Here is a 27,873-nt window from a genome sequence, read left to right as displayed (position 1 = left end):
AGTCTTCAATCAGTCAGTCTGGGAAATGATATGTACATCATTCTCCGTATGGATAGCACTGCCTCTTAAGCGTTACCTGTGTCAACCTTGCCAAAGACATGATGGGAGATATGGAGAGCCATCGGCCTCCTGCCAATCCAAAGGGAAAGGGTTCGTTTTCACTTCTCTCAATGAGTTTTTGCGACAACTGTCAGCATCGGGACCCCGTCCTGACCTCCTTCGTTTCAGTCGCTGACACCATTTGATGTACATTTCCACAAAACTGAGACTCGCTCTCTTTCGGTGAATGGCTACGCGTGGCAATTTCTCGGTGAGAGGGCACAGCAAAAATTACGCTTTCAGAAGGACTAAATGGAAATATGGAAAATACCTAGATACATGAACAGCACATGTTAGGGAAACATACTGATGTTGTGTCTTGAAGAAAACGGCACACTTTCTAGACTGTCTTAGAAGCACCTGATCTGACTGTTAAAAGTGCGACAGTCATAAAAACTCTATTTCGAAACGATAACTTATAAACCTTTAAAGACAGGCCTATTGTGAGCGACGAGGATATTAATCACGGTTAAAAATATTGGGTTTTGTAAGGTTTTTAGGTTACACATATTGGGTCACTTTGTAGAGTTATTTTCCCCAAAAAATTGGGTTTTCTAGTAATAACCCGATCGTTGGGTTAAATACATATGCTGTATGTACACAGTAAAAAAAATTGGGTTATTTGTTTAACCTAATAACTGTTGGGTTACACATATTGGGTCAATATGTTGGGTTATTTTCAAAAAATATTGGGTATTTTTTTTTAAATCGTTGGGTAATTTCTAGAAATAGCCCGACTGTTGGGTTAAATAGCCTATTTAAATATTTAACTCAACTGTTGGGTTGTTTAACCCAACGCATTGAGTTAAAATAACCCACAGTTGGGAAGGTGCTATACCACCCCATAGTTGGGTTATTCGTTGGGTTATTTTTAACCCAACAATTTTAAGTGAGTGCACTTGTGTATTTTGAATTTATGTACACAAGACTCCCCCAATATTTAATTTGTGATTTAAATTTATGGTTGTGGAGACATTGTTTTATAAAAATAAATAATCTGTATTGAAAACAAAGTGTATTTATTAATGTAATAAATACAAATAAATAGTTAACTTAACTGTTGGGTCACTTTTAACCCATCTGGCTTTTACCCCAATACACTTGGTTAAAATAACCCAGAGTTGGGAAGGTGCTATACCACCCCATAGTTTGGCTACCCATTGGGTTATTTTTAACCCAACATTATAAGTGAGTGGTATTTGCTTCTTCTGAAGATGTCAGCCCGAATTTGTTTAACAGCAGAATTCCTGGTGAAAAACTACATTACCCATGATGCTGTCAGAGAGAAAAAAAATGTAAGCTCCGCCCACTACAATGAAGCACTGCGAATGTGTCGATCTCTCCATGCTCTCAAAATACTAAAATGCTTATATATATATTTCAATTATCTTAAACTATATAGTTTTTTTTTTTACATAGACTCAAAGTAGTTTTCTGTTTCTCCATCGTTATTAATTGAATTATGCTGTTCTCAATGCTTCATGAGAGATTGTAGTTCTTTCCCTCACTGAAGTCATTAAGTTCACAGGCTTTGTGTTTGTCAGATTCTCAAATACTTTTTACCCCCGCTTCAAATCAAAGCTTGTAGTGTTGTGATTCACCTCGTTGTTGATTGTCTAGGTTCATGGCTAATAACTCTTTAACGAAGACTTTTTTAAAAATCCCTATGAAAAAAAAATACTTTTGGAGCCAGCGCTGCTGAAATCATTAGTGGTTTTGATGGTTGTCAAGGTGTGGCTATGCAGTTGCTAAGTGTTTTTTTTAGAAAGCTGTGCGTTGATGTGTTGTTTTTGATGGCGGTTGAGTGGTTTTAATGATAATTTGGACATTTTTACCTCCATTTTAAGGTTTGCTCGACAAAAATTAAAAGTTCTGATCATTACTTAGAAAAGTAATAGCACACCTCTAATCATCAAGCTGCCCAATTTGAGATATTCACATCCTTAGCGGTTTGTTGTTCCCAAAGATCAATAATAATAGTGAATACAACAACAACAACAACAACAACAACAAAACGAGTGCAAAAGACATATCCAGCATATGCAACAAAAAACAAAGACTCAAGACTCAAGGCAAAGTATCGCTTAAACAACTCTTAAACAAACAATGATGACAAAGAATAAACTATTTAAATTTTCCTTCCTGGAAGAGTTGGGACATACAAAACCTGTAATTTCCTTTGAAACAAGAAAGCACCTAATTAGACCCTGTGAACAGAAACACACCTCTTGGCCAGAGCAAAACACATCGAGCAATTGCAGCCCGGGGTGTTTGTGTTCCTCCCCCCCCTCCCTCCGTTTAAAATCCAGCATCTCTCAATCTCGCGTCCACCCAAACACCTCAGTTTAATGCAGATTGCAAATAATGGCAGGAAACTTTCAGGCAAAGACAATCCAGAGCAAAGCATTCTGGGACTGCAGGGGCATCGTTTGCATAATACCCACCTTGCCTCGGCTTATACGGTTCCACCACCACCTTTAGACTAAACACACACGTGCACACACACACCCTTGAGCCCTGCTGGCACCATAGAGGGAGGTCACACAATTGTCTCTGCTTGGGGAAAAAAGAAGGAAAAAAAATCACTGACCTACTGCAAAATTGGCCATATTCATCTGGGGGAATATCAGGTTATTGAGTTGGTCCATGCTGAGTCTACTAGCCTGCGGTAAACGATCAGCTTGAGCGTACGGTTGCGTCTTCTGCAGTTGATCAAGGACACACACGCGCGTGTGCGGTGAATGCAGAGAGATCTCGCTCCCTAAAGACACGTAGAGGAGAAACAACTCTCAAACTCTCTCTTGACTCAAAGTAACACAATGTCACTATATTCAAATCACACAAACGCAATACTAGGGAAAGCTTTGTGACAAGGGCATACAATCAAAGAGAACGTACTACAGAAATATATAGGCTACTTTAAAATAATACTTACTGTAAAAACAATTACAAGATCAATATGTTATGACAACACATTTCAACATTGCTTTAACTCATCAAAATTAGGGCTGGGCAACGATTAATTGACACAATTGGGTACACAATTGGGTACGTTCGTAAATGCTTTATAAGTATTTTGCATTGTTAGTTAATGCTAATGTGTTTAATAATGTTAACAAATGGACCTTTGTTGGATTGTTACCTACATTTTATTCAGTCCAAATGAACATGACTGAGAAAAGAAGTGTGAGTGCGACTAAAGACACACCAACAAACCATAATTCGTAACTTGTTACTGTATTAAACAAAAACATGTAGAGCGATTAAGATTTGTGGTCCGTTTTCCCACAGAATTAGACCGTATCCACTAAAAAGTTCGAATAAAAGTAGAATTTCATTGTATTGTATTGTTTCGCACACATAGCGTTACTATAGACAGAGATGCTAGTGCAGTTAAAGGAGTAGATCACTTTTAAAAAAACTTTTGCTGATAATTTACTCACCCCCATGTCATCCAAGATGTCCATGTCTTTCTTTCTTCAGTCGAAAAGAAATTAAGGTTTTTGATGAAAACATTCCAGCATTTTTCTCCATATAACGGACTTCAATGGGAACCAAACGGTTCAAGGTCCAAATGAGAGTTTCAGTGCAAACTGTTCAAAGGGCTTTAAATGACAGCAGACGGCGATGAATAAGGGTCTCATCAAGCGAAACGATCGCTCATTTCAAAAATAAATAAAAAAGTTTAAGTTTTGTAAGCTTAAATGCTCGTTAAAAATGCTAAAAAAGATTTGTTCATTTTGAATGAACGAGTTTGAACGAATCTTTTTTCGAGTCATTAGGTTCGGAATGAATGAAATGATTTGAAAAAAGATTTGTTCATTTTAATGAACGAGTTCGAACAGGAGAGTCACGAACGCGCAAAAAAAGATTTGTTCATTTTGAATAAACGGGTTTGAACTAATCTTTTTTCGAGTCATTTGGTTCGGAATGAACGAAATGACTCGAAAAAAGATTTGTTCATTTTAATGAACGAGTTCGAACAGGAGAGTCACGAACGCACGAAAAAAGATTTGTTCATTTTGAATGAACGGGTTTGAACTAATCTTTTTTCGAGTCATTTGGTTCGGAATGAACGAAATGACTCGAAAAAAGATTTGTTCATTTTAATGAACGAGTTTGAACAGGAGAGTCACGAACGCACGAAAAAAGATTTGTTCATTTTGAATGAACGGGTTTGAACTAATCTTTTTTCGAGTCATTTGGTCCGGAATGAACGAAATGACTCGAAAAAAGATTTGTTCATTTTAATGAACGAGTTCGAACAGGAGAGTCACGAACGCACGAAAAAAGATTTGTTCATTTTGAATGAACGGGTTTGAACTAATCTTTTTTCGAGTCAATTGGTTCGGAATGAACGAAATGACTCGAAAAAAGATTCGTTCATTTTGATGAGAGTCATGAACGCCCATCACAGAACAGAGCAAGGCGAGCATTTGTGCTTAAAAAATAAAACTTAAACTTTGTTATTTATTTTTTAAATGAGCGATCATTTCGCTAGATAAGACCCTTATTCATTGTCTGGTTTCGTTTAAAGCCCTTTGAAGCTGCACTGAAACTCTCATTTGGACCTTGAACCGTTTGGTCCCCATTGAAGCCCATTATATGGACAAAAATCCTGGAATGTTTTCATCAAAAACCTTAATTTCTTTTCGACTGAAGAAAGAAAGACATGGACATCTTGGGTGACATGGGGGCGAGTAAATTATCAGCAAAAGTTTTTTGTTTTTAAAGTGAACTTTAACTTTAACTTTACTTCCCTGTATTTATGTACAGTATATATATCACCAATATAAGCTATGAGTATTGTGTAATATGCAGGTTTTAGATACATCACCTCAGGATGTTTTCATATCCGTGCATATGGCAGGGATTCTCGTGTGTGAATATACATTAGGCCTCCGTATCAACACATTTACCAGAGCTGAGAGAGAGACACCATGGGTAGAAACGCATGTGAATAGCACAAAGTGTCTGAATGAAACACAGAGCACATGGCACATGAATGCAGCTCTCAGATCGATTCTTAAGACCCTCCTCGCAAAGTTGTTGCTCTTTCAATCTCATTGAATAGTGGCCATTTTGGGAAATTACTGCTTCATATTTAACCACCTCAAAAGCGACAGAAAGGAAGAGAGAGCGTGCGAGAGAGGGAAGCAGTTAGACTAAATGGGAGAGAGCGAGATGAAACCTCAGGCTTTTTGAAATGTGCTATATATCCTGAGGTAAATATAATAAAAATAAACCATTTCTACCAACTGTTCTCATTATGGTCCTGTTTCACAGAAGCCCTTTCCCTCAGGAATATCAAATTGTGTCACAAATGCAGCTAAAAATGCCTTTATGTTATTTCTGTGTGGGCTTTCTGCAGGCCTGCCAAATCTTCAGTTAGCTTATTTATATATTTTTGCACATGAATTGAAATAAAAAAAAGTGTTAGACCAGGTCCAATTACTCTAATTCGAAGTGAGAGGGCCGGTCCGGGACCAGCACTTCACAGGCGAAACCACAAACGGCTCCACAGATGAAAGAGAATACCTGAAATTACACTCAGACGCGCGCGCTAAATTGCCACGTGAAATTCTCCAATGCTTTTACTTTCAAACCTATACACTGTATCTTGCTACAGACAATTCCCCTGAGCTCTTTTACCCAAACACAGTATTATAACACTTCAACAAGCCGTGTACACGCACCACAAGCTTCAGTGTATTATATACACACGGACTGCTTTCAGGACATTTTCCAGTTTTTAAATAACCTCCATTTGGCATCTTTGAGGTAAATTTGCTACAGAACTACAGAACTTAGACATTTGATAGCGCCCCATCTACCTTTTCTTTAAAATAATATCCTTAATTTCGTTCTTTTCTCTTGGTTCCTTGCCTTTATTTTCTGTAATATTACCCATTTAACTGCACTGACACTATCAGATGAGAATTTTTAAACTGAATTCAACTAATGACACTAGCTTTGCATTTGTTCTGTTGAACTGAAGTGAAACAACATTATTTTCCTGTTTATTAATGTGAAGCTGCTTTGAAACAATCTGTGTTATCCACAAGTTTCCTACGCCCCATGAGGCCTTGCGTCAAAAGTGGGCGCGACTTCCGGTTCGAAGTAAACAAAGCGGGATTTGATATGCTTGACACTCGTTCATTCAACAGTTGACAGTCATTCAAGTTATAGCGATCCAAACTAGCTAACGATGTGGGAACACAACCTCAACGAAATTCAAAAGGGTGAAATAACAGTACCTTTACCCTCCGCAGTAGATGATTGGGAGTATTATAATAACATTATTAATAATCAATACTCATCAAGGCATGGTGACAGACAGTTGTGCGAGCTGACAAACATTTAAAATAAAAAACACACACTTAGTCATTGTGCTTTGGAGTTTATTCAAAATTATAAATGAATGTGCCGCTTGAATACATTAACTGGCACATTTGGTATTCTGTCAACAGGCTTTGATCCTGAGTTTAGGTGTAACATCAGTAGCAAACAGCCAATCACATGCTGAGAGAGTTTATAGAATATTAAGAATTTAAACAAATTTAAACAGGTTAGATTCGTCGTCTTTTGGGAGGCGATGGAAACTACAGTCGTTGGCAGGATCAGAGACGGGCTCTGGCAGGATCACTCTGATTTCGTTTTCAGCTTATGTTAAAAAAAAATCCCGTTTAAGCCACTAAATTAGTTTAGTCCGGTTATACATACAACCGCGAACAGCACATGTTGTCCCTGAGCTCCGTAACGACATCTCTCGTAAAGATTTGCGTCTTTAAATAGTAAAATAATTCTCTGAAAAACAGCTAGCCTCTTGGCTAACTAACACACAAAATACCATTGGAATGCTACTTCCGCCGCGTCACCGGAAGTTTCACCCACTTTATTTTTTACAGGAGCGCCCCTCGGAAACTTGTGGATAAAAGTGACTTTAGTTAACCTCACTTTCAATTTAAAGTCCCACTGTGGTGAAAATCCAGTTTTTAATGTTTATATGTGTATGTGGTGTTTTTAATATGTTTTATTTAAGACAAACCATGTGTGAATTCATAAGTCGACAGCATTAGTGAACCAAAGTCTCAAAAACACGCTTTGAAATCGCTGGTGTTTCTGACGTCACAAACAACCTTGTAACAAATCAGATCAACATGTGATCGTCAACCAGTGGATCTCTGAGTTGAGTGAGTGGAGGTGGGGCTCATTTGCATATTCAGAGAACCACGTATACTTAATGAGGCAAGGGTGTCGAGTTACATTCAAGCTATTTTAAGGCATGAAGAAGTTTTTTCATTTTAAATATGTCATTTTGGTTCATTTTTTCGAGTTTTAAGGGATAAAGTGTACTACTTGACTACAGGGGGACTTAAAGTCAACTTTACCTTTATGCTTATTATTAATTTGTAATAAATAAAATGCTATAATCCCCACACCGTTCACAGAGGCAAAATTCATGTGTCATGTAATCTTGAATCAGAATAACTTTCCCTCCCTCTTCTCTGAGGACGAGGGCGGGGCAATAACCTGTCACTCACATGAGATCCACCAATAGCAAACCAAAACCATCCAATCAATTCCACACAGACAAAATCAAGCCCCCCATTTGATCTCATTCCAGACGCTGTTTCACACGTCACGATTGGAAAGAAAAGACAAGGGCTGTGTCCAAAATCTCCACTACACTACATAAAGAGCTCACCAGCATAATAGAAACACCACTTACTGACACTACTCGATCTCAGTCTCTCGGCGCCGTTGATTACGTCATTGCCGTCACACTATTTAAACGCACCATCATCTGTCAGCTGAGCCAAATAGATTTTTTTTTAATAAATACATTACCTTATATTGAGCTTATTTCTCCAAAATTTTAAAACTAAAAGTCATTTCTTTGTCCCGCTGCTCCCCTTGTCGGTCGTCCGTCCGCCATTTTTACGATCAGCACAATGCATGACGGTATATAGGGCTTGGATTAGTGACCATCGGTTGTACCCACTTTTCATGCATTCTGGGATACATTGAGCGGACTATATAGGGTATAATAACCATCACTATACATTCGGACAGCACTACAAAATGGCGAGCTCACTATCCACTATACAGTAAGTAGTAGGAGATATCGGACACAGCCAAACACAACTTCCGTTTCATGCCAACTATAAGATATCGTTTTAGAAAAAAGTGTTTTGCCAGTCTACTGATACAGAAATTTCATAAAACTCTATTTTTTCAAAATGTATTTCTGAAGGTGATTAACGTATTATTGGTTCGTAAACCCTGTTTTAGAGCAATTCAAATCCTGAAATTTGCATGTGACGATTATAATAGGCCCTATACAACAACTAGGCCTACAGAAAAAAACAATGAGAGCCGGAGAGCTGCATCTCTTTCGAGTCTCCCTCCCCGTCCAGATCCCGCTGGGAAACACGGGAGCTTTTATCTGTGCGGTCCAGCAGAAAGTGGACCATCCACACTAGAGCGATTTCACTTATCAGAGCTGTAGCGTGGCCGGGGGTCCCATCGATCTCCTCGCTCGAATATATCACTTCCCACTATCCTTTTCCTTCTATCAGAGGAACCGGACATCACACAAGGTCAAAAAGCAGAAAGAAGTCAGCCAAACAAAACTCACCTATCAGCTGGATAAAGAGGGTCCAGTCCGAATGGAAACGTGTGAGGATTGTGGGTAATCTGTGGAAATGGCTTGGAAAGGTGAGAAGGTTATGATTCATAGGCCCCATTTCAATATGCCCCGCTCCCCACCTGACTTCAGACACGCACGCCGCTATTACAATATTCAGATTACCGTGCACTGGAAATTAATTGGACTAATTAACATACAAGTAAATGATGATACCGTTAACACATTTCATTAACTCAAACTGTCATTTCATGTTCACCGTGCTCTCTGTATTGCATTACAATGAATTGAATTCATTAAATTATGCAAATTAAAGGTGGCAAGCAACGGACGGCTCCATATGAACGTTAATAGACGGTTTGGTCTGAATCTCTGCAACAAATCACGTCAAATTCAGGAGCATGTGCTTTTTTTCACTTTGATTTAACTGATAAAAGATTTCAGAGGACACACTTTTGACAGTGTACCTGCAACCCATATATATATATATATATATATATATATATATATATATATAAAATTTTCCAACTTTAACAGAAAACGCAACACAAAAAATTCAACCACAATCAATCAAGAAAGAAAGAAAGAAAGAAATAGCCTAATAATGAGCACATTTATCCTAGGCCACTAAAAGGGTAAAATAAATATTAAATTAAATTAAATAAAACAAAAGGTAATCAAGATAAATACATAAAGGTAAAAAGGTAAATATAAGGTAAGGTAACACTTTATTTTAAGGTGGCATAGTTACACGTTACTACATGTAGGCTACAAACTATAGGCCTAATAACAGCAAATTATACAATATTACAAGTAGCTAACCCTAAACCCCAACCCTAACTCCACAGTAAGTACATGATTTAAATTATTCAGTTCTAATTTAAGTAGACTACAATGTAACTACCTTACAATAAAGTGCAACCTATTGCAATTAAATAAACACACTATATAAAACTGCAGTACATTACCAGTTTGAAACCATTCCTTACTTGAGACACATGAATGGCAAAAATCTTCCTTAGAAAAGTCAATTCAGTCCTTCAATTATTGATTTGAGGCGTCCAGCTGCAGTGTGAAATGATGAGATAGATACAAACAGAGGGATTCCAGTCATGCTATGTTCAGTTGCAATTTAAAATGCCAAAACTTCCGGGGATTGTTAACATGAAAAGTCAAGGCATGGGTCTAAATCATCCTATGATAACTATTATTATGTTTTCTTTTATAATGATTGGGAGTGAGTTTGCATGCTGTGCTGTATCGTGAATAAGTAACGGCTGAAGGGCGTTGTTAGGCACGACGCGAAGCGGATACTTATTCACGAAACAGCGCTTGCCTCGAGCACCTTATTGCTTTTATAAAACGGTTACCACTACACAATAAAATATTAAAGTAAAAAAATGTGTATTAGTGCAACTTTCATGAAGTAAAATCACTAAAAGTCTTCCTTCCGCTAGAAAAAATAGTCCCTGACCGTGAACAGCAACAACGCTCCAATGTGTAAAATCAAAGTCCTTTTTTGGTAACATGAATGAAAGCTCAAATAAAAACAACTATTTTTAGAATCTAGCGGAAGGAAGGGTTTTAGTGATTTTACCTCATGAACCTTGCAATATTTTTTTTCTTTTATATTTTATTGTGTGGTATCGTTTAATAAACCAAGGTACTCGATGCAAGTGCTGTGGTGCATTTTCGTGGGAAAATCGCGTTAATGCGTCACTCACCCGTGCGTGTCACGTCAAATCCGTAAATGAAAAGTTTCTCGGCTACTTTGACTCATATGGTGTGGGAATGAGAGGCAGAGGTTTAGTTGTCACAAATGACATTGAGCAGTTATTCTCAAACAAACCTCCGGGGAATCATCCGTTTTAAACCAACGCCGAAAAGAAGAAGGTTTGCTGGCTAAAGGAGAGTCAGAGATCACAATAAAACCAGAGTCAACTTTGATTTGGCTCTTCAGAGATGCCGAGAACAGGGATTTGAAAGGTTGTAAAAGCAATGTGGATATGATGGCTTTTTATTTCCCAACAGGTGAGTAAGGTGTTTTATTGAACTGATACATTGCCATAATAGCTCTCTAACAACGTTCATTGTAAAGCATTATCTATCGTGAAGGCTCATATTCATGCGCTCAGTCACGTAGAGCCGAAGCACAACTTAAAACAATATTCTTCCGCAAAATGCGTGCACTTTTTTTACCGCTAGAGGGCCAAAATTACATATAGTGTACATACAGTAAAATAAAAGGATACATGGAGTATTTGTGTTTTTTTAAAGGGATAGTTTACAAAAAAATAAAAGTGCTAATGAAAAGGTTCTTCCATCCAAACCCATATTAGACAGTCAGGCACAGAGAAATGTTATAATGTGCAACATTTACTATGTATTTATTTATTGATTCATCTCAGCTATTGGACTGATGCTTCCATGTCACCACCATTGCTGTGATGTTGTTTTTGTTCTGTTTTCTCTATAGTTACAATGTTGTTGGGTGTGTTTTTTATTTTATTTTTCATAGTGTTATCAGTGCTAAAGTTCAATGTGGCTCCCTTGAGTGCAAAACAAATTCTCCTCGGGGCAATAAAGGTTTCATTCATTCAGATCACTTTCTTTTGGGGAACATGACATGCTATTGTGTAATTTTGAAGAATGTTGGTAACCAGAATCAGAAAGAGCTGTATTGCCAAGTCTTTACACACACAGGGCATTTGTTTTGGTGAAAGAAGAACCTTCACACACAAAGGTTACATTGTATTTTTGGAAGTAAATTGGAACCAAAACTGTTTGGTTACCAAATATCTTTTATGTTCCTCAGGAGAAAAAAAAACTGCATACAGGTTGGAAAATACATGAGGGTGAGTAAACGATGACAGAATTATTATTTTTGGTTGAAATATCCTTTCAAGTGAACTGCAAAAATGTGAATATATTTATAGGCCTATTATTTCTTGGTCACAAGCATCTAAAATATAATTTTTCCATATACATGACTATAATTTAGAACCTTAAAAATCAATTTCCACACCACTGGATTTAGTATTCACATAAAAAACAATGTAAAACAGTTCGATCAGGAAGAATGATGTGGTTTTAATATATAAGCCTCTCTAAGAGGAAATTGCTGTAAGTGTATTTCTGAAGTGAAAATGAAAAACGCATGAAGGGGAATTTTATTCACACTTGAGCAAGTTCAAAAATAAAATAACATTTCACATGTAATTTAAGGGGGTGAAGCAGTGGGTGGATGCTGTTCATGTCGGCGTATTTTATACATATTTTAACTGACTAGGTCAGAGAAGCTTCTAAACGCATTTGAGATGAGGAATATATCACTGGACTGAGAGGTCAGAGATTCAGCAGCGTGGCCTGCTGCTGCAGTGACATCTACTGGACTTCACACACACAAAGGTTACACACACAGTCAAAGCAGTTAACATAATCGGGGAGAACATTTCAATTACAAAATGTGTGGTCTTAAAGGAACACTCCGACTTTTTTTGGACTTCATCTCTGTGCGTGCTGTAACTATCTGACGTACCCACCGCTAGCCTAGCTTAGCACAAAGACTGGAAGTAAATGGCTACAGCTAGCATAATCCCAATAAGAGACAAAATAGTGATATTTTCTTGTTTATATGTTGTGATTTGTATAGTCAACAAGGTCATATGAAACACAGATATCTTTTAACCGCATAAATATTGGGAGCTATATTCTTATAAGGCGAAGCACTGAGAATATAGTTCCTATAGTTTAGTTCCTATAGTACCTTCTGAGAATATAGTTCCCAATATTTATATGGTTAAAAGATGGCTATATCTCATTTGACCTTGTGATTTGTACACTCTGTGACTATACAAATCACAACATGTAAATAGGAAAATGTTTGTGTTTTGTCTTTTATTAGGATTAGTATGCTAGCTGTAGCCATTTACATCCAGTGTTTGTGCTAAGCTAGGCTAGCGGTGGGGGCGTCAGACAGAGTTACAGCACACATAGAGATGAAAAAGGCATGTATGGACTTATCTAACTCTGGGGGATATGGTGAAGAAGCCAAAGTCCCAAAAACGTCAGAGTGTTCCTTTAAAACTAGTTTCAGCTTTTGGCTGTTCAATAGTTTTAGAGTTAAAGCAGGTGCATGTGCATGATACTTTTTATGACCCATATTAAATGTACAGATTACAGGGAACATTTTTTTCCATTAAAATATGTATTAGTGCAACTTTCATGAAGTAAAATCACTAAAAGCCTTCCTTCCGCTAGAAAAAATAGTCCCTAACGGTGAACAGCAACAACGTTCCAGTGTGTAATATCAAAGTCCTTTTTTGGTAACATGCACAAAAGCTCAAATAAAAACAACTACAGATTACGGGGAACATTTTTTTTTTTCCATTTTTAAAGGCAAAAGAGGGAAAATGTAAAGTAAATGGTGACTAAAGACACTACAGCTCAAGTGTTTTTGAAGTTTTTTTATGCTCACCAAGGTTGCATTTATTTGACCAAAAATACAGTAAACAGTAATATTGCGAAATGTTACAAATTAAAATAATAGTCCACTTTAATTATTGCCAAAGCTGAATTTTCAGCATCATTACTCCAGTCTTCAGTGTCACATGATCCTTCAGAAATCTATGATTTGATGCTTAAAAAACATGAACATTTCTTGTTAAAAACTACATTGTGCTGCTTTGTTGTTGTTTTTTTTTGTGGAAACTGATGCATTTTCAGGATTCTTTGATGTTTATTTGAATAATGTATCATAGTAATGTCTTCACTGTCTCTTTTGATCACTGTAATGTGTCCCTGCTGAATAAAATTAATAAAAAAATAAATCTTACTGCCCCCAAACTTTTGAACGGTGTGTAAAAAAAAAAAAAAAGTGTATAAGGATTTGTCAACTAACCATTTAAAGTTGTGTACTGTATGCAAGTCTGAGAATAAGACAACTGACAAGCACAGGATTATGTTTAGTCATTTTAGTGTGAAATAAACAGCTGCCCTCAAAAGTGGGCATTGTACAATAGTCCGAAGATTTCTTGAAAAAAATGACCAAATAAAAAATAATAATAAAAGTGACACGTTAAGATGCTATTTATAATGAACAAAATCAAATTTAGACTTTACAAACTAATAGACTAAAAAAAAAAAAATGCAATTCTGGATCACTGTGACAGAAGAACAACTCCGAAAACAAGATAGTGTTTCATGATCTGCCATAAACCCCCACTGGACCGTTTCAATCAAACTCACGTGGGAAACTTCTGATCGTTACAAACTTGGCTATGGGAGGTTTAAAATCCCCCCCAACACAAAAAAATTGGCAATGGTACTCAGAATCGGTGGATAAGACACAATCATGATTAGTTGAAGGAATAAAAACATAAGCCGAGAGAATAACTGTACAGTACCGCGTGGAAAGAAAGCCATACTGACAGCAAATGAGTGTGTCCTGACTGATGACCCTTACAAAATGAGGGAGGACTCTGAGAACCAACGTGAAATCATCATCATCGCAGTTAGGTAGTGATGTGACTGATATTGACCCACAAAGCTTTAGGTTGTTTAACATTGGTTGACACACATCCCCTATAGGCTGTCGTTTCGACACAGCATTGATAGAGCGACCCGGAGCGGCTCTTTTGGTCCTGAAACACAGTTATACACATTAATGCTGCAAAACCATCAGACAAAAAAAATAAAAAAATGAACAGTTTCTCTCTCGATTTTATCAAAGAGTGCGAATTCAGTTTGGCGAACTACAAACCGATTCATACAAACAATTCTTGATGCTGATCACAGTCCAGTCTTTTAAAAAAGTAAAGCCGAAAGGAGGTTTTTTCCTTTAGAAAAGCAGTTGTGGACACCACAAATCCAGATTACAATGTATATAAATATCTTTTTGCTCAAAAAGACTTCATTCGCAACAAATTCATATTGAAAGATCTGATCAACTCGAAGAGGTTTTGAGAATTATGGTACATAAAATGCTTTTAATTACATGATTGTTTCATATTTGCCCCATTCGTTGGGCCTGGTTTACCTACACAAAATAAAACCACATAAAATAAGAAGACACTATTGGACACCTTCATGACTCCCAACAGCAAACTGGCAGGCAAGGTCTTTTGTTTTACATCTCTCTCCTTGTTTGGAGAACTTACACCACGAATATCACTTACAACCTAGAATTACAATGAAAGAAAGAGCTAAGCCACAAGCGGAAATTCTGCCATTACTTACTCCCCCACTTCCCAAAAAGCAGTTCAAGCCTACGACGCTACGTTCCCAAACTTTTTTTTTTTTTTGGTGAGGAACAGATTTGCAACTTCCCATCCACCCAAAGCTCACGAGTCAACATTACTGGCATCAGGTTCTCACATACAGTCAACTAAACGTTACAGGGGCAAATGGTGAACAAGCTGCGGCCAGATGGGATGTTGTTCACCCACTTTTGGTCCATTTCTCACACAAAATGACTTCAGATTATTTTAAATAAAGTGCTCGAGACACAAACTGGCCGTTTATGTCCCTGTTGTTGTGTGTAATTCTTCTAAAACCAAACATGGGGGAAGAAATAATGAGAGATCTTTCACTTTTTGGCTAAACCGTTCCGTTCAACATCACCAGCCACCCGTTTATCACCAGCGCTGCGATTAAACCCATTCCAACAAGTACACACTGAAACAGATGCTTGAGCGACTCGGCCTTTGTACACGACAGCTTATAATACAATATAAGGCATTTCAGTGTTGTATGTGAAACAAGAAATAATGCTTCCCCCATAAAAAGATGAACAAATCCCCCAATAACTCTATATTTGTAAAATATATATATATTTATATATGCGCGTGTATGTGTGTGTGTGTGTGTGTGTGTATATGCATTCACGTAAATGTACATATTTACGTAAAGGAGGGTAAATATGTAAAGGTATAAAAGCAAGGTATATGCGTGAGCGTGGAATCGATCGACGTAGTCAAAATGGAGTCTAAAGTTTGTGGGAGAAGAGGATGTGATGTCGTACAGGAAGAGGCGGGACCTTTAGGATGATGTTCCTCTCCTGTAGGACTCGTCACACGATCACTCGACCCCGTCCCCGGTGGACACGGACACTAACTGCAGCGGGATCTCGGCTGAGCCCAGCTGGTCCTGCGAGCTGGAGGTGTTGACGGTGGCGTTGACGGTGGCGAGGCCCTGCATGGAGCCGGCCTGGATGTTGGTGAGGATGAGCGTGGTGCCGCCTGCCGTGATGATGCTGTCCGAGGACATGGCTCCGCCCACACTGGACACCACGGCTCCGCCTCCTCCCTTCTTGTTCTGGTGCGTCTTTATGTGCTTGGCCAGGTGATCGCTGCGCATGAATCTCTTCGAACACTCGGAACACACGAACTTCTTCTCTCCTGGTGAATGAATGACATAAATGAGAAAAAGAAAGAGATAGTGAGCTCCCTACAAGAAGCCTACTTAAAAATATGCATTTGAGTAAGAAAAATATCCATATTTAAAACTTAAGCGAACGGCCATTAAGTTGCGCTTTAGGTGGAAGTAGACTGCATATGTTTGTTTGGCCGGAAGAGAGTTATTTTACTTTAAAGTTTTAAATATTGATTTTTTTTTCCCTACACAAACGCATCGCTTCCAATACTTTATTAACCCCCGGAGTAGTATGGATTACTTTTATCATGGAGAGAGGCTCTTTTATGATTGATAGATGCACTTTTATCATGGAGAGATGCACTTTTATGATGGTTAGATGCACATTTATGATGGATAGATGCACTTTTATGATGGATAGATGCACTTTTATGATGGATAGATGCACATTTATGATGGTTAGATGCACTTTTATGATGGATAGATGCACTTTTATGATGGATAGATGCACATTTATGATGGTTAGATGCACTTTTATGATGGATAGATGCACTTTTATGATGGTTAGATGCACTTTTATCATGGAGAGAGGCTCTTTTATGATGGATAGATGCACTTTTATCATGGATAGATGCACTTTTATCATGGATAGATGCACTTTTATCATGGTTAGATGCACTTTTATGATGGATAGATGCACTTTTATGATGGTTAGATGCACTTTTATCATGGAGAGAGGCTCTTTTATGATGGACAGATGCACTTTTATGATGGATAGATGCACTTTTATCATGGATAGATGCACTTTTATGATGGATAGATGCACTTTTATGATGGTTAGATGCACTTTTATCATGGAGAGTCTCTTTTATGATGGATAGATGCACTTTTATGATGGAGAGATGCACTTTTATGATGGAGAGATGCACTTTTATGATGGAGAGATGCACTTTTATGATGGATAGATGCACTTTTATCATGGAGAGATGCACTTTTATGATGGTTAGATGCACTTTTATGATGGTTAGATGCACTTTTATCATGGATAGATGCACTTTTATCATGGATAGACGCACTTTTATCATGGTTAGATGCACTTTTATCATGGTTAGATGCACTTTTATCATGGAGAGATGCACTTTTATGATGGTTAGATGCACTTTTATCATGGAGAGATGCACTTTTATCATGGATAGATGCACTTTTATCATGGTTAGATGCACTTTTATCATGGATAGATGCACTTTTATCTGGATATGCTGGATGCAGGAGGGTTAGGTGTGTATATATATATATGTGTGTGTGTGTGTGTGTGTGTGTGTGTGTGTGTGTGTGTGTGTGTGTGTGTGTGTGTGTGTGTGTGTGTAAAAAAATTGCAGAATAAGAGCATTGTCTCAAATGATTAATTTAAAATGTTACTACATAGTAGTTAAAGTGGTAACATCAATTCTTCTTCTTCAAAAAAAAAAAAACCTGACCCTAAACTTGTCTGTTAGCAGCACCCAACACTCAAAATTGTTGGTATTATATGTACTGACATCACCCGAGGCTGGAAGATACATTATTTAAAGAATTTTTTTTCTTTTCGTACAGGTGATGTTTAAGAAAGTTGGGAAGAAATGAGAATACTGAAATTATGCATTATGTTTTATATGTATAGCCTATAACCACATTGTGTTTTTTATGTATAGCCTATATGTTTGCCACAAATTGTCAGCTGCACTGTTGTACTGTAATGCTAACATCAAACTCCAAATAAGTCACTACTGAGACTCTACACAGGTCAGGATGGTGCCTAAGGCCCCGATCACACCAAACGCATTTTTTGCAGTGAGAGGCGCCTTTTTGAAATGTTTTCCTATGGCAGCAAGCGTACTGTGCACTATTTATGCGCTCCAGATGCCTCACGTTATTGCACTTAAAAAACAACAACAACGTCATCGTGTTTTTTTCCACTGTCCAATCGAATAAATTGAGAGGCGTTCCGTTGTAGTGATGAAAGCTGCAGCTGCTTTGAACGCCAGGAGAGTGCGATGATGGAGGAGAAACTTGTGGTGCTCTCGCGGCTTACCGGAAGCATAGCGACTTCACGAAACGTAAATACCACAATGATAACAGAAAGTAAATAAAGGGCTGATTCGACGTTTACTTGACCGAGAGGATCGCTGTTTCGTTGGTTGCCTAGCAACATAAAAAACGCAGCGCACTGCACGTTCAATGTGATCGGGGCCTAAGACATTCGCTGCCTATGTAAGCAAGGAGGCTCACAAGGTTTGGGAACCGAGGTAGTCACAGAGGCAGTGAGAAACGTGTGTGTGTGTGTGTGTGTGTGTGTGTGTGTGAGGAAGACTACCAGTGTGCGTTCTCCTGTGTCGCTGCAATTCATCACTGCGCGTGAACCTCTTCCCACAAAACATCCAGGTGCAGACAAAGGGTCTCTCTCCCGAGTGCCAGCGCAGGTGAGCCCGCAAATGAGACGTCTTCCCGTATACCTTCCCGCAGCCAGCTATATGGCACACATGCTGTTTCTTCTTGCCCATGTTAGATCCCCTACAACATATAATTACAAATGTACAGTCAGAATGGAAATATACTACACGCATCCAGTAATGAAGACATGTAGTCAAACACACACCATAGGGTGTCTGTATTACACATGAATATAAATTTCCCTGCGTCTCAAAACAAAATGAGCTGCTAAAAGGAAACAGCAGTGCTTTCAGCAGCGTGATCTCACCTCCCACCTCCCTCTTTGCAGTTGGGGCAGGTGCAAGCGACCCTGCGCAGACGTTTGCCCTCCTGGCTCAATCCCTCCATCTCCTCCTCCACTAAACGAACACGAAGGTGAGAGAGGTCATTGGCATTCAGCGTAGAGCTACTGTCCAGAGGCCACTCCTCCGAATCAGGCTCCTCCTTAATCTGAATATCTATAGAGTATAGTATGATCAGCGTTACACTAACAGCACTGCATAATTACGGCCACACACATCTTCCCTCTGTAATTTTGATCTTGTTTACTCTATATAGGGCCTGAAGATTCCACAAAGGCACTACGGAATCACAGATTCCAATGGAATCCACAGCGTGACGTGGAATGTCACGGAATTTGGAACACTTTGAATTTGAATAAATTAAAAGTGGGGTTATAAAACTGCATTATGGACAAGTGTGAATTTAAAACCACAAAAAGACAGCTTTTTTTTATACTTCTGCTTGCTTTGTGTGTGTGAATGAGCACCGCAGTTTGGGCTACTACACAAATACTGAAGCACGCGTGGCGCTTGAGGTGTTATCAGCCGTATCAATTACTATCAAACTATCAATTTCATGAGCATTTTTCCATTTCATTTGATAATACTATTGTCAGATTCACACACTTCGATTTAACTTTTGATTTAACTAAGAATTCATGACTGACAATGTACAGTAAAAATGTACTGGCATAGCAATAATAAGAGGTTAAAATGTTTAAAGAATACCACAATTTTAATCTAATGCTGTGCAGCACTTTGATTGCCATAAAATGAAAGGAATTTTTTATGCAATTAATTGATCATTTAAAACAGACGTAAAAAAAAAAACGCCCCCCCCCCCATAAATCAGTGGTTCTTCTCAACTCTGTTCCTGGAGGAACCCCAGCACCTTTTTGAAGTCTCCCTGTTCAATCACACCTGATTCAACTCATCAGCTCGTTAAAGACCGAGTGTGCCAGAAAAGAGAGACATCAAAAATGAGCAGCGTTGGGGTCCTCCAGGACCAGGATTGGGAAAGCCATGTATCCCCACCCTCCCTGAACTGCTGTACCTCCAGTGCTGTCGGTGTCCTCGGACTGCTGGAACTGAATGCCCGCCTGGCCCATGGTGTTGACCGTCACCGACTGCAGGTTAGGCATCTGACCCGAGCTCAGGCTGACCTGTGTGCCGGCCTGGCCCAGAGACAGAGTTTGCACCGGGGCGAGAGTGATCTGCTGAGCGGGAGCCGTCTGGAGCTGAAGGTTCTGGAGGTTCTGAACTCCTTGGACCTGCGGGGACAGATTGGAACAGCAGAATGGGTAAAGATAACACACAAAAATTAAAATATCATCATTTACTCGTCTTTTTTCCAAACTAGGGATGGTAACGATTAATCACCAATGGATTAATTGTTGATAATTACTGATAATAAATAGCCAATCCAAGCACGCTCCAGCTGTAATACCGTGTCCGATTGGTCTCTACACATCATGTCTACACACCGAACTCAACCAGTTTCCAATGGTTGAACTTTCAGACGACGTTGAAAAACAAAGTGTCATGATTGCAACGCTTTAGCCAATTGGTAGGTCAATGTCACTCCGTGATTAAGCAGTGTCTTATGTTGTGTTTGGGCTCGTTCAAGACCACCTGCTCTAAATAAAGATATGCAAACCTACTATGGGGTTACAAACCAAAGCGTGGCGCAAACTTTTTTTTTATACAAATACTTGGTATAGTTTGTTCTCTAAATGAAATCAATGTGCTTGTTGTATTCTGATAGTTGAGAGGTTTTCAATGATATAGTCTGTTATGTACGATGATGATGGTCATATTGCCTATATTCACTATAAAGTCGAGCTCAAAGCGACATCCATGTGTTGGTTAAGCAAGTAACGTGATAACTTGGTAGCATCCCCCCTTTTTGGATTTAAGAGGTTAACTGGATAGTTTATGGGAATTAATGTAAATTGACATGCCTATTCCAAGCCTATGAGATCCTTATTTTTCGCAATGTAAATAAATATATTTTAAATGAAAGGTACGTGTCCCTCCAAAAGATATAAAGACGTTGTAAAACGAACGAGTGGTTTATTCAAAGTCCTGTGAAGAGATACGATCCGCTTAATTTACACGATAAACAGATTTAATTTAGGCTTTTAGTTACATCTAAAAATGTTCAACATTAATACACAATATGGTAAACATGGAAGCTGGTGCTACATGCAAGAACAAACCTCATTGGTTTTAGTGCAGGTTTGTTCTAGCACGTTGCACACACAAACCTCCGTGTTTACCATGTGATGGACTCCTCATTCATATGTACTCTATATTAGATCCCGACCTATAAAGGATTTAAGGCCGATACCGATACAAATATTTTTGGGTTTTAAAATCCGATATATCGGCCGATATTTTAGTTATTTATTTATTTTTTAAACTGGAGATGATTAGTCACAAATTTTGTCATGCTTATTTGAGTTAAGAGAACTGATGGGGATGTTCTTTTAATTGTTATTCAAGCAATGTATGTATCGTGACCAACTCAACGAGTGTTGCCAACAGGAACGGTGTAGAGTGCCCTCTGGTGGACAAACTATACAACTCCAACACTCATGACATGGTTCAAGCGGGTTTCGTCCGTTTTTATTTTATTTTTGAAATATTCATTTATCGGCCATTATAACTGCCGATACCGATAGTTTGGAAAATGCCTAATATCGCCAATAATATCGGCCTTCAATCAATATGTGATTGAAAGCCTAAATTAAAACAGTTCATCATGTAAAGACATCATATCTCTTCAGAAGATTGATTAAAACGCTCATTGAGATTTGTTTTACGACACAGTCATAACCTATTTGGATCTATAAGTTTTGATTACCCAGACTTTCAATGGATGGGATATCTTAATTTGGGTTTCGAAGAAAACCAAAGTCTTACCCATTTTAATTTTTGGGTAAACTAACCCTCTAAGCCCTTGGTGTCATGATTTAACTTGGTGAGTGATTCTAAACTTTAAAATCAGTAACGCAAGCATGATCAAGCCTAACCAGTTTTTATGATGGATCGCTGTCTGTAAATGGGTGGTGCTTGCTAGTCAAACAATGTTTGTTGTCATATTCAGGGCCACTAATGAATAGTGGTGCAGGAATCACTGTTTTACTAGCGTACACTGTCGGATGTATACTACATCTTTTTGTAAATGGTTAAAAAAACCTGTAATAAAAAAAAATGTATAACCACATACCTGTAAGGTCTGCCACCTCATTCATTTGGTGAGGAACATTGGTTTTGAGCAGCATTGTCATGTTGTTACGCCACTGCAGTAAATGGATCTAGCTAACGACTTAATTTAAATGACGATCGATGTGAATTTGTGAAAACTGGCATCCCTAATAACCACACTGTATTTGTTTTCTCCGGTGTATTGTTTGTTTTTTTACACTTTTCTTAAATGTGTACATTATATTTGTGTGTATTATCTTGTTATTCTTGTAGAGCACTTTGGTCAGTCTCGTGGCGGTTTATAAATGAATTAAACACATACCTGGAAGGTCTGCCACTGTATCTGTCCTGACGGTGAGACGGTCTGGGCCTGGATGAGGAATGTGCCTGGGTTGATGAGCTGGATGTTTTGCATGTTCTGCTGGGCCTGACCGTCACCGGTCTGCAAGGGCAGCTGCTGTAACTGGATGACCTGCTGCCCCCCGGACACCTGCACCGTGCCCTGACTGAGGTATCCCGACCCGTCTCCCTGCTCTCCCGCCACAGGCTGCGTCAACACGCCCGTGCCGTCTATCGTGCTGGCCTGCTGCTGCGAGGACGAGGAGGATGAAGATGTGGTAGGCACAAACATGTCTGCATTGGAGTTGAGTGTCTGGTGCTGTTCCCCTGCTTTCTCCGAGCCGTCCGAGTTCTCCACGCTCTGATTGGTCATGATCAGCTGTCCGTCAGCCGTGACGCCGGTGGCTATTGCCTGGGCCCCCGAGAGCCCGAGAGAGTCCAGATCCACGCTGTTTATGGGCACAAAGGTAATGTTACCAGGCAAACCCAGAGGCACGTTAGTGACCATCTGACCCTGACTGTTGAAGTGCACCTGGCCAGACTGGGTCATGAGGTTCTGAGTGTTGCGGATCACGTCGGCCGCCGTCGTGCCCGTGACGCTGATGGTCTGGGTGCCGTCCGGGAGGATCTGGATCTGCCCTGAGGCGTCCTGCGCCATCGAAGCCCCCTCGAAACCCAGCTGCCCGTCGGCCGTCTGCACCTGAGGGATGACCTGGTATTGGATGTTAGGCACTGCGCCGGCAGACGCGTCGGTCCCTGACGTGAGTAAGATGGGCTGGCTCTGGAGACCCTGGAGGCTCTGGAGAGGAAGAACATACTGTCCGTTGGACGTGACGATACCCGTGCCGGGGAGATGCAGGACACCCGAGTCATCCTTTACCGCCTCCCACCTTTCCGACGTCCCGGTTAACTGCACTGAGAGGTCTGCGTTCTAGGGAGGAAATCACAAGTGCGTGTACAGTCAAATCTCTTGCTGCTACTATGCTGACAGATGCAAAACATAGACAAACCCATCCTACGGAAGGGAATAATTTGGTCTGAAACGCTGAAAGGTAACAAGTATCATCATAAGGGATCCTCAAAAGACTCCAACTTTCCACTAATAGAAATGAGGAAAAGTCAGTAAGTTTTAGAATCAATAAAATTAGTTGAATTTGTGAATATGGATTTATTATGGACATTTTTCATCAATGGAGTCTCTTATCAATGGAAAACAACATTAGGTTGTAGACCTAGTAGGGATGGGCAACGATTAATCGCATCCAAAATAAAAGTTTGTGTTTACATAATATATGTGTGTGTGGTGTGTGTATAATTAATTTGTATATATAAATACACACACATGCATGTATACATTTAAGAAATATGTGCATGTATATATTTTATATAAATTTATTCACAATTAATATTATATATAAACATAAATATTTGATATATTAACTTTTTTTAAGTGAAAATAAGGCTGAGAAACTGGTATAAAGAGGGTTTTTACCATGGCTGCATTGGTTTGATCAAATAGAGTAAAAACAGTAGCTAAAATATTACAATTTAAAATATTTAATACAACGAAATTAGGGCTATCAAACGATTAATCGCATCCAAAATAAAAGTTTGTGTTAACATAATATATGTGGGTGCACTGTGTATAATTATTTTTTATGTATAAATACACACACATGCTTGCCTTGTATATATTTAAGAATTTTTTTCATGTATAAACTGTATAGATTTATATTATATATAAATATACATATTTTATATATAAATAATATTTTTTTCTTAAATATAAATGCATGTGTGTGTGATTCTTTATATACAAAATAATTATACACAGTGCACCCACATATATTATGTAAACACAAACTTTTATTTTGGATGCGATTAATCATTTGACAGCCCTAGTAAAAATGTCATTTATTCCTGTGATCAAAGCTGAATTTTCAGCATCATTACTTGAGTCTTCCGTGTCACAAGATCCTTCAAAAATCAATCTAATATGAAGATGTATTAATGTTTAAAACAGTTTTGCTGCTTAATATTTTTATAATCTGTGATAGTTTTTTCAGGATTCGTTGATGAATAAAGTTTAAAAGAATTGCATTTCTTTAAAATAGAAATCTTTTCTATCACTTTTTTTATCAATTTAACACATCCTTGCTGAATAAAAGTATTAATTTCTTTCAAAACAAAGAAAAATCAATCCCAGACTTTTGAATGATAGTGTAAATTATTACAAAGGTTCTTTTTAAACTTTTTATTCAAAGAATCCTGAAAAAAGGATCACAGGTTATAAACATTGGTTTCCAACATTGATAAATCATCATATTAGAGTGATTTCTGAAGGATCATGTGACACCGAAGACTGGAGTAATGATAAATAAATTATATTTTAAAATATAATCAAATAGAAAACCTTTATTATAAACTCAAACACTATTTTACAATAGTACTGTTTTTTCTGTACTTTTGATCACATATACGTAGCCTTGGTGAGCATAAGAGACTCACAAAAAGTAAAAATAGTAACGTTTCCAAGTTTTTGATATATATTTTCCCATGCAGAGACTGCCCCTCACAGTTTCGCTTTCAGGGAAGATTAAACATGACATTTGTACATTATTTCACATTAGTTGGTCTCGGATACCAACTAATAAGCCAGTAAAACACAAACTAAGATTGCTCAGTTACAGGATGTCTTCCTGTGGACATTTCCTGGTAAGAATGTGAACCATACAATTTATTTAGACTAAACTAAAAGGAAGGTCAACCAGATCAGTGCCTCCCTATATCATGGGATACTTAATTTACTCACCATCATGTTGTTCCAAACCTGTATAAGTTTCCTCCCTTTGCCAAACACAAATGAAGATATTTTGAATAATGTCGGTAACCAGACCTCCATAGTATTTTTTTTTCCTACTATGGAAGTCAATGGGTGCTCCACAACAGTTTGGTTACCCATATTCTTACAGTATACAGGTGGAATAACTTGAGGTAGAGTAAATGACGACATAATTTCATTTTTGGGGGGTGACCTACGCATTTAAGTGTGGGGGGAGTAAACACGCACTCATTCACAGTAAACAAGCCCTAGCTCACACTCAAACCACGGTATAGTACAATAAAGGTGATGTATCTGTAGTTGCAGACTTACCACCCCAGCAACACCATTATTATTCGTGTTTGCCCCGTTCTCTGCTCCGAGGCCGGTGCAAGTGGCGGCGAGCAGGGCGAGCGGCGAGGGCTGTCCGTCCTGATGATGGGCGGGTTTAATACATGAAAGGGGGTGGCCACACAGGAAGTACCAGTGTTTTAACACAACAAAGTGAAAACTTCACCAAAGCACATGCATTAGAGAATAAGAGAGGTGAGGATTTGATGTGATTTACCTGATCCGCGCCGCCGCCGTCCTGCGCGCTGCTGCTGTCCGCCATGACTCCCGCTTTCACTGGCCCTTCAGGCGCTTAAACACACAAACACACGATACAACATAGCCATTAGAACCACACATCGCGCGATTGCTGGACAGACGCCATCATACGCGTTTTTTTAATGGATCATATGAGCTCTGAATTTATTACCTCCGCGGATGTTAAACTCTCAGATTCACCCGCCTGCTAACATTAGCCTAGCTTAGCATAAACATAGCTTGCACAAAGATTCATTGGGAGCAATCTCACGCTCTTCAAATCCTACGTACCGGTCATTACGTGAGTTCTTTAAAGAAGACTGATGTCTGCGTTTAATTACACTCCGAGCATGGTTATTTTAATCGGTGCCTGCGCTCGCTTTAGTCCAGTTTGTTTTTTTTCCTAATTTGATTGACGGCGGGGCTTCCACTTCGCCAACTGCGTCACCGACAGGAAGTCCCACCCTTCGTCCCTCATCTCATTGGAGGTTGGGTTGGAGAACTCACCTTTTTATTGGATGGACGAGATGTCCGTCATTTTGAACTGGCTGCTTCCTATGTTTCGTTGTCCGTCAAGTTTTGTCCGTGAAGATGAACAGTTTCCGCCAGTTTGGTGAACGTGAGGGTTTGTTTTGTTATCGTTTTGACAAAACAAAACAAAAATCGTAACAAAACTAAATTATTTTTAGTTTATTATCACGAAAGTTTTACTCTTTAAGGATTTTTTTCCTTCAGATATTTCGCAAGAATATTCAGACAAGCAGGGAAACTGATGATACGTCATTTTTTTTTCATAGTCTTATAATCAGCAATTAAGAGGTTTGTGGTGTAATGTAAGAGGCCACTTGAGCTAAGTCAAGTGTTTCTCCAGTAACACAAGTGATTAATGATAATCAGTGATTTCTGCAGCTCAGCCTAAATGCAGAAGGGAGCAGCATCTTTTCACAAAGATGTGTCATAATGGAATAAATAACCTCTCATATACTCCATATCCCAAGGAGAAACATAAAAAAGGTACTGGTGCTAAAAGACAATGCACCAACATTATATACAAACACAGAAATATAGATATACAATTATAATGTAGAATGCACATCAAATTTCTAAACAATGAAAGCGTTTTGGGAGGTTTTCTAGTGCAACATAATGTGTACATTATGTGTACATAATGTGTAATGTGTGATAATGCTGGCTATTTTTAATTTCTTTTTTTAATCTACTGCAGCACAACAGGGGAAAGGTAGCAATCAAGTGCTCTAAAGAAACTAGGAAAGGCACAATTTGGCATTTAAAAAATTGACAACAATGTTTTGTGGAAACCGCTTGAAAAGAGCTTACTAGTCTGGACTTAATAAAATGGAAAAAGAAGAAGAAAAAAATCTACATTTTTGACCACATTAAATTTCTCTAGTTTATTATTTAAAATGCATATATTGAAAATGTGTATAATGTAAAATTCAATCCTACAGAGTGACTGCATTACACGCCACTGCTGAACTCCACCCACATTTGGTGGAAGGTGTTGATGTCAAGTATGTACAAACTCTGTATTGACAATTTCCCAGACAAGTCTATTTGATGTGATTTTTACATCTGGAAGACGTATTTTTAAGAGTGTTTGCTCATCTGCAATACGTCTATAGGACGTTTCCTGTCAGATGTCAAATAGACGTTTAAAAGATGTCTCTAAGATGTAATGCTTTAGAATGCATGTTAAACTGACATCTTAAAGATCTCTATCAGATGTTAGTAAACAGCATCCCAGATAGCACAAGTGTATTTGATGTAATATTTACATCTGGAAGACATATTTTTAAGAGTGTTTGCTCATCTGTAATACGTCTATAGGATGTTTCCTGTCAGATGTCAAATAGACGTTTAGAAGATGTCTTTAAGATGTAATGATTTAGAATGCATGTTAAACTGACCTCTTCTAAACGTCTATTTGACATCTGACAGGAAACGTCCTATAGACGTATTACAGATGAGCAAACACTCTTAAAAATACGTCTATAGGACGTCTCCTGTCAGATGTCAAATAGACG

General features: G+C 38.5%; 1 protein-coding gene across 3 annotated transcripts; it reads right to left on the bottom strand.

The window, feature by feature from the left end:
- Window positions 1-13,707: 13,707 nt before the first annotated feature.
- Window positions 13,708-26,296, bottom strand: sp3a (sp3a transcription factor). 3 transcript variants are annotated; one of them, XM_039686320.2, is made up of 8 exons: window positions 26,001-26,296; window positions 25,809-25,882; window positions 25,574-25,672; window positions 22,403-23,350; window positions 19,925-20,141; window positions 18,858-19,047; window positions 18,474-18,670; window positions 13,708-16,146 (listed from the first exon to the last, which is right to left on the bottom strand). In XM_039686320.2, exons 2-8 carry the CDS (start codon window positions 25,851-25,853, stop codon window positions 15,827-15,829), a joined length of 2,016 nt encoding a protein of 671 aa, XP_039542254.1. In that variant the 5' UTR covers window positions 25,854-25,882; window positions 26,001-26,296; the 3' UTR covers window positions 13,708-15,826. The 3 variants fall into 3 exon arrangements, with proteins under 3 accessions (XP_039542254.1, XP_039542253.1, XP_039542255.1); XM_039686319.2 differs by having other exon boundaries at window positions 26,120-26,296; XM_039686321.2 differs by having other exon boundaries at window positions 18,858-18,948; window positions 26,120-26,296.
- Between the last annotated feature and the right edge of the window lie 1,577 nt (window positions 26,297-27,873).

Source organism: Pimephales promelas, chromosome 7 (genome assembly GCF_988280905.1).
Source record: "Pimephales promelas chromosome 7, fPimPro1.hap1.1, whole genome shotgun sequence".
Lineage (NCBI taxonomy): Eukaryota > Metazoa > Chordata > Actinopteri > Cypriniformes > Leuciscidae > Pimephales > Pimephales promelas.
The sequence above is the reverse complement of the archived record's forward strand: the minus strand, read 5'-3'. Positions and strand labels throughout refer to the sequence as shown.

Bases quoted from the DNA above. Each gene is read 5' to 3' on its own strand.
- sp3a (XM_039686319.2), bottom strand. The intron at 20,142-22,402 runs GTATGTGTTTAA...CTGTCCCCGCAG, and splicing joins TACAGTGGCAGACCTTCCAG to GTCCAAGGAGTTCAGAACCT. The intron at 18,671-18,857 runs GTGAGATCACGC...TATATGTTGTAG, and splicing joins TGCAAAGAGGGAGGTGGGAG to GGGATCTAACATGGGCAAGA.